The following is a 15,698-nucleotide window of genomic DNA, read 5'->3' on the forward strand; positions in this document are numbered from 1 at the left end:
ATTATTGTACTATGAAGGGACATTGTTATATGTTGTCATTAATGTCAACGTTTTAAATGTACTATACAGGATGGAGGAAGTGTCTACTCTGTATGTATATAAACATAGTGGCTAGAATACAAAAATGACTTTAGAGATTATCATGAGATTTAGATTTGTTTTCTGCCAGGACAGCACCTACACATAGATTGGAGGCATCCACCTCCACCACAAACTGACGGCTTGGGTCAGGAACAGTTAGAATGGGGGCAGAGGTGAACATACTTTTGAGTCGAGTGAAAGCCTCCTCGGCCTGAGTAGACCACACAAACGGAACCTGAGGGGATGTAAGAGCATGAAGTGGTAGTGCAATAGCGCTGAAGTTTCTAATAAATCTTCGATAGAAGTTAGAAAACCCCCAAAACTGCTGGACCTTCTTTCTGCTGTCAGGAGTCTTCCACTGGGCTACTGCACTAATCTTAGCAGGATCCATTTGAATAAGACCCGGGGATATGATGAAACAGTAGTGGCATGGAAATCAAATTTTTCAGCCTTGACAAATAACTGATTCCTGAGGAGAAGCTGGAGAACCTGGCGTACATGATGGATGTGGGAGTCTTTGTCGGGTGAGTATATCAGAATGTCGTCGAGGTAGACAAAAACAAACCGATTCAAGCAGTCTCTTAAAACGTCATTGACAAGGGCTTGAAAAACTGCAGGAGCATTGGTGAGACCAAAAGGCATAACTAAATACTCATAATGGCCTGTTGAAACCAGTGTTCCATTCACCACCTTCGCGAATTCTGACCAGATGATATGCATTCCTAAGATCTAATTTGCTCCTGTCGCAGCGGTCGGAGAAGGACAACAAGATGCACCCCTGTGCTTTCCTCTCCAGAAAACTCTCGCCGGCTGAGCAGAACTACGATGTGGGAAACCGTGAGTTACTGGCTGTAAAAATAGCTCTGGAGGAGTGGCGACATTGATTAGAGGGGGCTCAGTTTCCATTCTTAGTATGGACGGATCATAAGAATCTGGAATACGTAAGAAAAGCTAAACGCTTGAACTCTCGTCAGGCTAGATGGACTTTATTTTTCAACCGCTTTTAAATTTTACTTTGTCTTACAGGCCGGGGTCCCAGAACATGAAGCCCGATGCCCTGTCACGTCTATTTGACCCCGAGCCTATTGCCAAAGAGCCTGAAGCCATCCTGCCACTGAACCGTGTGGTTGGAGCGGTGACTTGGCAGATAGAAACAGAGGTGAAGCAAGCTAACGGTAAGAGCCCTGCACATAGTGGTTGCCTGCAAAATCGTCTGTTTGTGCCCATTACCATGCGTTCACAGGTGATCCATTGGGCTCACACCCTGCTGCTCACTTGCCTTCCAGGGGTTAAGAGAACAATGTTTTTCATCAAGCAACGTTTTTGGTGGCCATCAATGGAGCGAGAAGTTCAGGAGTATGTGGGGGGCCCTGTCTGTGCTCGGAATAAAACATCCTCCAGGGCGCCGATGGGGCTTCTCCGGCCACTCCCTATTCCCAGCCGGCCATGGTCTGAGATCTCTGTGGACTTCGTCACGGGTTTACCGGAGTCTAAAGGTAACACCACCATACTCACGGTGGTGGACCGTTTCTCGAAGATGGTACATTTTATTGCCTTGCCCAAGCTTCCATCAGCCAAAGAGACGGCTGAAGTAATGATGACTAACGTTTTTCGTGTTCATGGTTTTCCAAAAGACATTGTTTCAGACAGAGGACCACAGTTTATATCGCGGTTCTGGAAGGAGTTCTGTAACCTGATCGGAGCCACAGTCAGCCTCTCGTCCGGATACCATCCAGAGTCCAATGGCCAAACAGAACGCCTGAACCAGGAGTTGGAGACGTGCCTTCGTTGTTTGGTTGCTCAGAACCCTTCGTCCTGGAGCAGATGCCTTACCTGGGTTGAATATGCCCGCAACTCGCTTCCCACCGCTGCTACCGGGTTAACCCCTTTCCAATGTGCCTATGGTTACCAGCCACCTGTGTTCCCGGAGACTGAGAAGGAGGTCACGGTACCCTCTGCCCACGCCCTGGTGAGGCGTTGTTGCCGCATCTGGAGTGCCGCTCGCAAAATACTTATGAGAAACTCTGAGCGAATGAAAAAGGCAGCAGATCAGAGGCGCCGACCAGCTCCCGTGTACAAGCCTGGCCAGAAGGTCTGGCACTCAACGAAGGATCTTCCTCTTCACGTCGCCTCCAGAAAACTTGCACCTAGGTTTGTAGGTCTGTTTCCTGTGCCAAAGGTTATTAATCCTGTGTCTGTCCGTTTGCGCCTTCCCAGGTCCCTGAGAGTCCACCCAACTTTTCATGTGGGAAGACTGAAACCAGCAAAAGAAAGTGTATTGGTCCCCGCAGCCAAACCTCCTCCACCCCCCCCGACTGATCGAGGGTGGTCCGGTTTATGCAGTCAAGCGTCTGTTGGCGGTACGCAAGAGAGGAAGAGGCAGACAATTCCTCGTTGACTGGGAGGGTTATGGGCCTGAAGAACGCTCATGGGTTCCATCAAGTTTTGTTGTGGGTCAGGATCTTTTTGACGATTTCTACCAACGCCATCCACAAGTGCCTGCGCCGTCAGGAGCCGTCCCTAGAAGGGGGGGTACTGTTATATCTCGTAAAATCTGTTAAGTTAATGTTTTAAGTTCAGTCTTGTATCCTGTTTTATTTTGTAGTAACCTTTCCTTCTTGTTGCAGATTACCTCACTTCCTCCCCTTGTGTGTTTTCCCTCCACTGTGATTGTCGACTCCGCCCTAATTGTCTGCACCTGTTCCCCCTTAGCCTGCCTATATATAGTTTCTGTCTCCCTTGTCTTGTTGCCAGTTCGTTTCGTTCCATGTGCCTCACTGCCAGCGTGAAGTCCATGTTATCTGCTGAGAGCTAAGAACCAAGTTTTTGGAATTTACTTTATCTTTTTTACTTTTGATACTATGTTAACCTTTTCCTCGTAAGAGTGTTTTTTGTTATCGAAACCTGTTACCTCTACGGAGAGCTCACAGTGTCACTATTTATTCAGTAAAGACTTTTATTTGTACTTTAATTGTCGAGTCGTGCTTTTGGGTTCATACTAGTGATGGCAAAATGAAGCTTTGAATGAAGCGTCGAACCACTTGGACAATTGTGTCGGAAATAGGTTCATTTCTCGAAGCTTCAGTTACAGCGACCTCTTCTGGCGAAGTGCAAGGCTGCAGTGGGTTTAACGTATCTTTGCCTTGAAAAATATTCGATGCACACACACACTAAGACTGAATATCATGTTCTATTTGCAATTAAAGATTGATAATTGTGTGTATTGGGTTATTGAGAAGAAACTAGAGAGTGCTAGACATGTTTTTGGGCGGTGAGGGCCTTTTATCAGTTATTAAAGTTGAAAAGCAATGATTAAAATACGTCCATTCCGGGCTTTGAACCAGCTGCGCGGAAAACATTGCCGCATTCGGGTCGCCGGCTCTATCCACTGGGCTATCTATTCCTTGAAATATTTAACTGTTTTTATATTACTGATAATTGTCTTTTTGTTCACAACTTCTCCACATTTCAAAGTGTTTCCCGAGCCAGAACGACCTATCTTACTTCCTGGCTTGCTCTATAATGATATCAAATGCAATAACAACAACAACTCAACAGCAACAACGCAAACTACGACAACAACCCACACATTGTGCATTGTTTAGAGCGGTCATAAAGTGTTGAAGCACTCAAGTTTGAAACTGTTTCAACCTGTCACCTGTCAGAATCGAGACGAGGCAGTGCATTGAATCGCGTGAATGGACCGTGAACCAGTCAGTTGATTCATTCAGGAAATGAAGCAGTTGCTGCTTCGGACGTCACATGTCACGTGAATTGAAGCAGTTGCTGCTTCGGACGTCATATGTCACGTGATTTGAAGCAAGCTTCGAAGCACTGCTTCTATGGAATAGGAAGTCCAGGGTTGAAGCTCCGTTCGAAGCTTCAGTGTCAAACTGCCATCACTAGTTCATACTGGTTTGCCTAGCCGTGACACCTTTACTGCGTCTTGATAATCTAGAGACTCCTGCGATCCAAATTACAGACAACAGCAGTAAAATATACAGTGCATGTTGAACGTGAAACTACAGCAGAAACAATAAAGGGAATGAATAGCTTTGTACTGTTAGTTTGTCACATGGGTAGCAAGAGTTATTTCCGTCTTTTAGTACCTGTCGACAGTCGTAGGATGAATGGGAGTTATGAAACATAACTGTTGTGTCAAATCATCATATAGTCTTTTACTCTGATTGCTGTTAAATTGTATTTTTAGTCTTGTATGTGTTTAACAGAGACATATGTTAAGGGTTTACATTTCAGGAGGGCAAAAGGAAGTGTAAAAGGACAAGGGGGTTTTATGGTTTAATGGTGGGGATGTTTAGATGATGCCTAAGGGAATGTAAGGGTGGGACCAGTTGGCTATTCTCTCTACTATATAGTGTGACTGTAAGCTGTGTTCTGGGTGCAAAGCCATATTATCCTCTGAGGATGAAGTGGCTCTGTTCCTACATTTGGGATCGATTTCACTTTTATATTGACTTTCTTTATTACTTTATTATATACAATAAAAGACAAACTGTGTCCATTTATCACTTTCTCTTAAGAATTTCCTCCACAATAACCACACATGCAGTTGACCTGATTAATTACACATTTTCCGGTAATTCAAATATAGAATAAATTACCTTAAGCAGTGTGTTTTCCTTATTCTGCAGCTGTTGTTGTGTCTGTAGTTCTTTATCATCTTTCACCTGGCAGTCAGTGTTTTCAGAGTGCTGGGAATCTGCCTCTTTTGGCTTACCCAGTCTTCAAACAAACACAGAAACTTTCACTTATCTAGATGTTACTGCAACAATGAGAATTTGCATGCACATACAGCACAGTATGTATATATATATATATCTGCTGGATGGTGTGTGGAGTTAGAGTTCCCTACTTTTGCTCCTGAAGATGGTTTTCTTTGGTGCAGACGGTAGCAGTAAGGTTATCCAGTTCATTTTTAGATGTTTCCAGCTGCTGTTTGAGGGAAAGTATCTGAAAAGATAAAAGAACAATTTTGACATTATATAATAGGAAACAAGCTATATTGTACCGTTACTGTGTACTCAATATCTCTTGTAAAAAATAATCTGTTTCTGAGTTATAATCATAATTTATATCACTCACTTCTGACTCCTCCAAAAGGCATTTTGACTGGGTGCTGAGCTTATCTTGTAAATCTCTGCAGAACTCTTTGCTCTGATTTAATTTAGTTTCCTGGGACTGGAACCAGAACAAGATCAACATTCAGACATGTATCAACTCCAAAATTCATTTAATGAGTTATGTTTGGTAATACCAACATGTTTGACAATGTGTTGCAACTGCAGTTGTTTCACTTCCCTCTGCAGAAGCACCACCTGGGAAAAACCACAGATCAATGTAGCTACCAAAAGTCTGTCTCATCACAGCCTCTACATTCAGAATGCAATTCACAAGTTTAGCAAATGGGGATTTCTACATTTCAAAATGATACAGACACCTAGGCTTCCAACAGGTAATATTTTGTAATGTCATCATAATCCATGTCTTGCTAACTTTACTACAGTTTCTCAATGTTTGCACACACATTGTTATACAAATGAGTAAACTAATTACTTTGCATTATTTAAAGTGTAGGACACTCAAGCATTTTACATTCCAAACAAAAGATCTGAAGCTGTTAAATACTGAATTACAGTTACTCAGAGTTAGAGACTGACTGTTTCGGTGTCCGATGTAAAGGCCGGGGTTCTGTACAGTGAGACTTACTTTAGCTAACTCATCACTCTGGTTGACTTTCCCCTGCTGCTGCTGCTGCTCCTCCTCGCTCTGCAGAGATACCACCTGAGACACACAGATATACAGGCTGCCTTACATTTTTTAAGACCTATTTATTTACTGATTATTTCTTGTAAATTGATCATTCAGCTTTGCAGTTCATTTATTTATTACATCAATGCACTGTTGAGGAACCTGCGATCTAAGTTTTTCATACATTACATACACCATAGTATGTATATGTTATGACAATAAACCTTTGAACCTTGAATAAATGTGTCATATCTTTATCTATACCAGTGGCACACATTAGTTCGACACTTAAAACAAAAACTATTAAAAAAAACACAGAAAAATGAATGTCTCAGACCGGATATGTGGTTTGTAGAAAGTGTTCCATCTGCTGGTTTGAGTAAACAGGATGTGGTGTATTGGTTGGTCTAAATCAATCCGGACCGAACCCTGTGTCCCATTATACAAAAAAAAAAAAGAATTCTGATTGAAATTAAAGTGGACCTATTATGATATATTGGAAAAATATATTGTAGGGCCATACCTATACAACACATGTCTGTGAAGTTTTTTGCTTAACATACAGTTCACCCATAGTGGCCATGCCTCATACTGCTCATACCCCTCTTTTGCAGCCCTGTTAGAGAAATGCGGATTTTGGGTCCAACTGCCCTTGGATGATGGGTTAGGACAGTGGTTCTCAAAGTTTTCAATAATGTACCCCCTTTGAAAAAAAAATTCAGCCAAGTACCCCCTGATCAGCGCAAAAACAATTTGTTTGTATGTCGTTCAGTATGCGTTTACAGGTGAATACGTCTGCATTTCCTGCCAAATTCTAGCCTAAAAAAGATTAAAATATAATTAATGCAAATAAACTACTTCTACTAATAACAATACTCATAATCATAATCAATTCAATAATATAAATAATATATTATAATATAGTTGTAATATAGGCAAGACAAAACAAGCTTATTACATGCTCAAAAACTGATATTTCTTAAATCTGTATCCAAATGTAGTTCCCTCTGTCAGCACTCAGCAATGTATCAACAACTACACACACATTTCTATCAGTGTTTCTCTGTGTTGTGGTTGACATGATGATGACTGTTAGGAGTTAAGGGGAGAGGCTGAGCATCACCATGAAATGTGCAAATTGACATAAAAATTAATAAAAGGGGAAAAAATGCTCCATGTTTTTTAGGCTGTAAACTTTAACTGTTATGTAAGCCAACTAGACAGACAGTTTATCACTCTTCCTCCTGTACATTAGCAGATAAAAGGCATACAATATGATCAGATCATGCATCTGCTGATGTAAAGGACTGTAGTACATAAACAATAGGATGCGGGTGGTGTCATATAACACGCGTGGCCTACGTGTGGGGCACAGTGCTGGTGATAAAGCGAGGCGGCTGGTTGTTGATAAACTGTTGGAGGAATGTGATATTCTGTGCTTACAAGGAGACATGGTTACCCAAGCAAGATCTGGAAAGGCTGAATACACTACATGCTAATTTTCATGGAGTTGGAGTCAACTACTGATCTCTGTGATAAAATTGCCCATGGCAGGTAACCTGGTGGTGTGGCGATTCTCTGGAACAGTAAATATGATCCTTTAGTTACAGTGGTAAGATTGGACGTCAACTGGGCCATTGGTATAGAGATCAAGTATGAAAATAGGTCATTTATTATCGTAAATATTTACACACCTTATGAATCATATGAAAATGAATATCGCAATAGAATGGCATTTGTTAACGCATTCATTAAGGATAATGCCACAACCTGTGTGTTAGAACGGGGTACAAAAATACTGGACTCAAATGCGACGGCTCAGATTTTAATTAAAAAATAAAACAACGTTTTAACAAAAAATCACTCATGCGAAGACAAAACAAAACTTCTCGATTTCAAACAAACAAAACTCTCCTCTCTGGTTTTAACGCTGGGTCTCTGGACATGGAAGCACACTGAAACAAGACAACTGGCACAAGACAAAGGGAGACAAGGACTATTTATACATGAGGGAATAGGGACCAGGTGGAAACAATCAGGGGCGGGACAGACGCTGACGATGACGGAAAATCACCCAAAGTGAGGAATTAACAGGACCTGAAAGGAAAGACCAGAGGTAAGTACAAAATAAAACAGGAAATGGGAAAACGAGACATGACATGAAATAGGCAGACAAGACATGAAGTAACAAGAAAACCTGACTCTACATAGAAACCTGACTAGACTTGGAATTACATACCTGACTAAACATGAAGTGACAACAAACACGACTAACACATTGACGAGACACAGCGATTGGAATCATACATAAATCACATTTACAAAAACAGATCAGTGGAGACATTTTATTATTACTATTTCGTTTTTCTTTAGTTGTTTTTCCGTTCCATTGGAGTATGACAGGTGAGGCTCTGCCTCCCCTGCCTCCCCTGACTGCACGTCGCTGCTGTATATGCACAGCTGATGCACACGCTTCTCTGGACAACATTGACATTTGTTATGAGTTGGCCACTACAGATCATATTCCATTTATTATCGTAAATATTTACACACCTTATGAATCATATGAAAATGAAGATGAATATCGCAATAGAATGGCATTTGTTAACGCATTCATTAAGGATAATGCCACAACCTGTGTGTATGTAGTGGGGGACTTGAATGCTGACATTTCGGATGATAAATCTCTGTTTGGCAAATGTTTACTGCATTTTTGTAATGATAATAATCTCATACTGTCAAGTAAATCTCTTCTACCTGAGAAAAGCTTTACATAGTGAAGCATGGCATACTATGTCATGGCTAGATCACTGTATATGCACAGCTGATGCACACGCTTCTCTGGACAACATTGACATTTGTTATGAGTTGGCCACTACAGATCATATTCCTTTTGTATTGACCCTAAATGGTGAAAATATTCCGGTGCTATCTGTTGATGACAATAAAACGTACACAGGGAGCCTGGATTGGTCAAATTTAAGTGACAAGGATATTAATCACTATACCTCACTCACTGACAAATCATTAGACTTGGTTGTAATTCCTAGAGAAGCAATGCTGTGCAGTGACATCAACTGTAAAAATGTGCAGCATGGTAGTGATCTATGTTTTACATATGATCTTATTATTGATGTGTTAAAGGGCCCATTGTATGCTTTTCCGGTTATTACCCGTCTCCTTGTGAAGGTCAGCCAAAAGAGTGTCTGATTTAACCGCTTTATCGGTGCACCCGAGTTGTTTAATGATCCGGGGTGACCAGAGCGGAGCGACACTCAGACCGAAACCCTCCTTTGTGCCCAAGAGCCTAAGGAGTGCGTTCAGGTCGAGGGCTATTCGGTTGGGGGGTTTTAATCTCCCCCCCCCATAGTGGGGCGAGGGAGGCTAAATTACACCTCCTCTGCCCGGTGCGTGCGCTGGCATATTATGTGGAGCGCACGGCTGCCCTTAGACACACGGAACAGCTGTTTGTGTGCTTCGGGGGTGGGGTAACTGGAAAAGCTCTGTCCATATGCACAGCGGCATCTTGGTCAACGCCAGGCCCCGTCATAAAGTTTTATCTCTTGGACATGTCTGGCTCCTTTTCATCGTCTGTGCTTGCTGGGGCAACGCAGGACTGGTGAGGAGGGAGGGGGCTGTGGGTCAGTGGGCATCTGACCCCCTCCCCGGATGTAATGCGCTTACACTTTTCCCCGGGCCCCCAGCCCCAGGGGACGTGACGTGCACATGGTTTATATAATACATAACATATTATTATCATTCTAGTAAAAGGGCTCGCTTTGGCAAAAACCTGATCCATACAGGCATTGCAACCGTAAATAATAACAAGTAGCTAACCATCATGTGTGGTGCTATATGTAGATGTCCGTCTTATTTTTTGCCGATTTCATATTGTTTTCACAGTGCTGTGAAAATGAATTTCCCCCTGGGTACAATAAATCTAATCTAAACTAATTTAATATTCAATCCCGTACTTGGCGATTGAGAACATACATTCGTAATTGACCTTGTTTAAAGCACATTTGTTGTAATACTATGGATTTAGTTGACACTACTAGCCGACTTTCTTTTGTCCAAGTACATTCAATTAGAAGAAGAAGAAGTAGAGGTAGAAGAAGAAGAAGTAGAGGTAGAAGAAGGAGAAGTAGAGGTCTTAGAAGAAGAAGTAGAGGTCGAAGAAGAAGAAGTAGAGGTATTAGAAGAAGAAGTAGAGGTAGAAGAAGAAGAAGTAGAGGTAGAAGAAGAAGAAGTAGTAGAAGAATAAATACGTTAACGCTACAAACAGGCATAACACTGTTACTCTGTTTTTACTGACATGTAACATTTTATTTCACCTTGCTCTATGTTTGTTTAACGCATATTCAAAAATGGGAACATTTTCGGGAGTTTCAACCGGGTACTGGCCACCGAAAAAGGGGACTTTGCCCGGAAAACGGGACTTTGCCCGGAAAATGGGGACGTTTTGGTCACCCATCCGACTGTGTTTACAGCTAAGCACACACGCTAACATTAATTAAGACTACAAGCTCACTTGGGGTTGAGGCTTTTTTACACGTTGCTTGACTGCCTGCTCTAGACATAGTAACGTGTGTTGGGGAAAATAATTATTTAAAGTTATTTAATAATTGTGACATTTATTTTCCTTTCGATGGATGAATGATGCTCAAAGTGAGGGGGCAAATAAGACAACTGAGGGGGCAATGCCCCCTCGTGGCGCCGGGCCCATCATCACACGGCAGGCAGCGGCGGCCACACCGTAGATCAAGCTACTAATTCGGCCTTGCGGCCCAATAATCGCTCTGACCTGGTGAGGCGGGGGCATCTCTAGCAATGAGCGAGTAGCCCACACACCCGCCGCCATGATCATCACCCAGGGAGAGTACAGCCCTGGGCGTGGACTTCCATGAACGTCGGACCCGGAAGTGCCCGACAACGGCAACGGAGCCATCCGCCCCACTGGAATGGCAAACGTGAATGGCACCGCCTCGGCCATATCCTGGTCCCCCAAACACTCGAAGCAGAGGTGGTGGGGATCGGCGCCCACTATTTAAGCCAGGGCACGAAGGACAGGCCCGGGTCTCTAGAGGTGGCGACTCCCTGGAGGTATGATAACTCTTTCTTCTTCTGTCAAACATCTTATCTCTGCTTCAGTTGTTGCCCGCTCGCTGAAGAGAAAGGGATGACGGTCAGGAGACGAGGCCTCCTTTTATACGGTGAGATGCGCGTGCATTCAGGTAGGCCCGCCCCAAGGCTGGCTACGTCTTAGAAATCTCAGTAGGTGAATGCTTGCATAGAGGGTAGTACCCATAGAGTCCAGTAGATGGCAGAGCCTGTGAGAGATATAACCATTACAGCAGTGTCAAAATAACATGGCTGCATCTCTATGGTATGTGTGCTCACACATGTGCACTTGTGTTTATGTATGCTATGCGGGTGTGGACATGCTTGCATTTGCATGTATGAGTGTGTGTGTGTGTATCTGTGAGAGAGTGTATGTGTCTGAGAGTGTGTACTCAGTGGGCCCGGGGTCTCTGAGTGTGGGCCTGAACCAGCCATCTCCAGTTTTATTTGCACAGGACATGCCTCAGGAAGCTGTTACCTAAGCATGCATACAAAAGTACTAAAGATAAAAAAAGAAATTATAATAAAAAAGTTACACATTTTACAAAATACACATCCTGTAAAAGTTCTGAGGATTTAGCAGCCAGGTATAAATTGCATGTATTGCACATATTGATCATAGTATTTAACAACAAGAGGTGTTATAGTGTTATATTTCCTCTGTTAAAGGCTGGGTGATTGTGAGTATTCTAACATGTTGCACACTTTATAAACTTTTATACATGTTTTATTTTTATTTTAGGCTCTTTTTTAAAAATGATTTAACAAAAACACCGTGTGGAGTGTGCACATTCCCCCCCTTGTTTGTGTGGGTTTCCCCCACAACCTAAAGATCTTGGCCTAGATCCATAAAACTTTAGTTTAGTAAAATAGAAACTATAAATGGTGCTTTCCCCTTATTCAGTTCATGCTAGACTAATCTCCATCCTGTGTGAGCTTTATACAAAAAGAATAACTCTGAGCTGTGTGGGGACTTTAGAAAAGGTCCTGTCTCCATTTTACACCCAACATGAGCTTAATCACATATGTAAATGACCTGGAAACACTTTCAAATATATGTATATATTGCACATTATAATAAAATAAAAAATAACAATTCTCACCATATTTCTTCAGTTTCTGTACTTCCTGTCTGAGTTGCTCTTTCTCCTGCTGGGCTGCCTGCAGCTCAGGCTCTAAAAAGCACAGACGATAGGATAAACACAAATCTCCTGACTGTAGAAGTAGGTAGTAACTGTTTTTCAGTTCAGTCTATGCAGATATTGTATGATGGTAAAATCACATGTTATATGCAATATTTAGAGGAGTAACATGAACAATTGAGATGATTGTTCTCTACTTGATTTGATTTTTGATTTGATTAATTTAGAATGTGCAATAATACAAAGAAATAATAATAATAATGAAATGAAACATGAGAATTATTATACTATACATACTTAAGCAGTGTCAAATTGATAAACAAAAATATTACTGATTTACAAATTATATAAACAAATGAACTACCTATTTACACATCCGAAAAGGGGTGAGAAGAAGTTTACACTTACGTAATCCCACCCCTTCTCCTAAAAAAACAAACAAAGCAAAAACATAAAAACAACAAATAAACAAACAAATAAATAAACAAACAAGTTGATGAAAGAGGTAAATGGTAATCAAGAAAATATAAAATAACAAACCAAATAAATAAATATTTCAGCTTTCAACCTTGTTTTAATGATAAATAAAAAATGTAGGAACTGTTACTGTGTTACCATAAAACAATATCTCTTTAAAAATCACATAGTCTGCTTGCAAGTGGCTGATTAATCTCAAGTCAAGTCAACTTTATTGTCAATCTTCCAGTTTGTGTGTACAGAGAGATTGAAATACCATTTCCCACAATCCCGAATATAAAAACAAATGTATATAACATTTAAAAATATATGTGCAAATATGTATACATACACAGTCTATGACACATTTTTACATGTGCACACATTATGACCTACATAAAAACACAACAATCAATATATACAGAATAACAGTCACTTCAATATTTTGAGAATGTACATTAGTGCAAGATTGTCCATAGAATGTGCAAAAATAAATATTAGTCACTCACCATAAGCTCTTTGGGTCAAATGAGAAGACTCCAGCTCATCAGTCAAGTGTCGGATCTCATTGTGGGCCATGGCCAGACGGCGGGACCCTTCCTCCAGGTCCCGCTCCAGATGGGAACACTCCCTCTCCAAACTGCCTGCCAAATGTCTGGCCTCAGCCTAAAGAAAGAGTGAGGGATGGCAACTTATTTAAATGACCAAGAGTTAAGTGATTGCTGGACAATGACGAGAACCGACAAACTAAAACAAGAATGTTCATACAGGCATGCAAGAACAGACACGAGACCTTAAGAAGTGCACCGGATCAAGATGCATCAGTGGTGTGGGATCTTGCATTTCTTCTGCCATGCAAAGTGCCCTAGTTTGAGCTGGAAACAGAGCTTAACAACGCTGGAAGAAAAAAAAAGGTTGCAGATAAAGTTGATGCTGTTTAACAGAAAACATGCAAAATACTCATACGCTAGCATGCATCTTGGGAGAACAAAATTAAGTCAGTTTGGCTGATGTTCCCTGATTTTTCAACTGACCCGAGTGCATTTTTAGTGTTGGTTAGTACTGTATGGAAAGCAGAAATATTACTCTAGATAAAAGGACCTACAGGAATAAAAGTATGTTTGCTCTGAGCAGCTTTGTGGAGTCCAAATAGTCTCTTCCATGGGCTCTGGCTGTGATGAGATGCCCCCTTGTGGAAAGACCAGAGCAGAGAAACATAGACTAAGTCCTATGCCCAAGTACCAGATATAGATGTATGGTTTGTAGAACGTTTTCCATCTGCTGGTTTGAGTAAACAGGAAAACCGTGTGGTCAACCACAGTATTGGTTGACCTGTGTGTCGACATCATATACATCGAACACACTGTAAAGCTTATCTGTCCATTGCTTTGTTAAGAACTGAGTGTACAATTGAAAATATCATCTAACCTGGTGTTCAGTGGCTGGGTTTCGGTCCCCAGTGGGCTGGGTATGTTTCCATTACCCATCAGATTGCTTGGACCCTGGCTCGTCTCCAGTAAGGAGGCTCTCTCCACCAGGAGGTAGGCCACCTGCTCACTGGGGCTGCTGTGAATCAACTCTGTGAGACCCTGCTGGTACAGCATTTTAGCCACCTCGCTAATCTGGGAATCTATCACAACAGAGAATGGTGACAGTGTAATATTTCTAAGGTATTAAGTTATTTCATTGTCATTTTCACAAACTGCAGTTGTTGTCCCTTGTTGCTAAACATGAGAAAATAATACATGAGTTTGAGTTTATGAGTCTCACAGCCTGAGGAAAGAAGCTGCTCTGTAGTCTGCTCTCCAGTCCTTTGTTAGTATGTAAGTGCTTAGTTAGTATATAAGTGCTTTTTATTTTATTTAGTTTTTTGTTTTCTGATTTTCATTTTATTGCTCGAAGTGGAGTTGAAAGAGATGAGTTTTCAGTCTGCGCCGGAAGATGTGTAAGCTTTCTGCTGTCCTGATGTCAATGGACTTGCTAGTTTGCAATGTTTCTCAATCCTGTTTTACCCCTATGTTCCTCCCTTGTGCCACATGCTCACTTCCCTAGGTATTGCTATACCCAATCAGTCCGACTAGACGAGTCTTTCACCTGTCCCAGTCACCTGACTCTCATTCACTCTTGCTCACCCGTTTCTACTTTGCCTCATCAGCCCTTTATATATCTGTCCGGTTTGCTTTCATTCTCCTGCAGATTGTTTATTTTGAGTCATGCTGTTGCCTTCCAGACCCTGAACCCTGCAAGTATTCTGTTACCTGGAAACTGACTCTGAATATGTGCCTTTCTGCCTGCACTATTTATCCCCTGCCCAATTTCTGTACCTTTGGGCTCTCTTTTTCTTTTGACTGGACATTATAGGCCTATGTCAGTACATAGGCCTACTTTCACTTTATCAAAAAATCCCTGATATCTTCCTCTCTATCTGAATTTGGGTCCTTTTTCTTGTTGCCTCATCGTCTCCCACCATGTTAGCCTGTCACGACAAATATATATTTTTAAGTATATATTTTCCCAGAAATATTAGCTTTTTATGGGACCACCTTGGACTGTCTCCCAAACAGTCAAACAACAAAGACAACAAAGCTGATGACACAGTCCAGAACCTGAAGATTGACATCTCAACCATTGCCAAACAAGATAGGTAAGTTAACATGGCTTGTGTTACTGAAAAAACGTGTAAATTATATTGTAAAGACATAAGTAGAAAGCCTTCACATTTTTTATACCTGCAGTCCTGCACTGCAGTATAATTTAAGAATTTGAACGATTAGCCTTTTGGAAAATACCATACAACAAATTAGAAATACTATTTCATAGTGCAGATTGAAGGTTTGGAAGTTTGAATGTGGTCACTTACACTTTTATAATTTTAATATGTTTATTTATAGGTAAAACTGTCAAACCTTGAAGGGATACTAGGCGTTACATCTGGTCCTTGAGGAGATCGTTTTCATCTTATCTCATGCGCCAAAACATCTTTGTGATCTGTAAAGAATCGGATCTGCTCCAAGGACTTGCGTACCTTACAAATGGACCGAAGCCGATGCAAAAATTCACTAAATCTTGCTCTTATTGGCAGTTTCTGATGTCACTAGTAAAGCAACAGTGATTACATACCTCTGCCAT

The 15,698-nt window shown here is 41.5% G+C and overlaps 1 protein-coding gene across 1 annotated transcript in view; it reads right to left on the reverse strand.

The window, feature by feature from the left end:
- The window catches only part of si:dkey-264d12.5 (coiled-coil domain-containing protein 30), a 29,791-nt gene extending 14,093 nt beyond the window's left edge, over positions 1 to 15,698 (reverse strand). The window contains 12 exon segments of the mRNA XM_034219211.1: positions 4,669 to 4,824; positions 4,955 to 5,052; positions 5,185 to 5,274; positions 5,809 to 5,883; positions 11,125 to 11,180; positions 12,075 to 12,146; positions 13,079 to 13,235; positions 13,675 to 13,771; positions 13,989 to 14,199; positions 15,476 to 15,528; positions 15,530 to 15,594; positions 15,690 to 15,698. Coding sequence (XP_034075102.1) covers positions 4,669 to 4,824; positions 4,955 to 5,052; positions 5,185 to 5,274; positions 5,809 to 5,883; positions 11,125 to 11,180; positions 12,075 to 12,146; positions 13,079 to 13,235; positions 13,675 to 13,771; positions 13,989 to 14,199; positions 15,476 to 15,528; positions 15,530 to 15,594; positions 15,690 to 15,698 — 1,139 coding nt within the window.

Source organism: Gymnodraco acuticeps, unplaced genomic scaffold (assembly GCF_902827175.1).
Source record: "Gymnodraco acuticeps unplaced genomic scaffold, fGymAcu1.1, whole genome shotgun sequence".
In the NCBI taxonomy this organism is placed as follows: Eukaryota; Metazoa; Chordata; class Actinopteri; order Perciformes; family Bathydraconidae; genus Gymnodraco; species Gymnodraco acuticeps.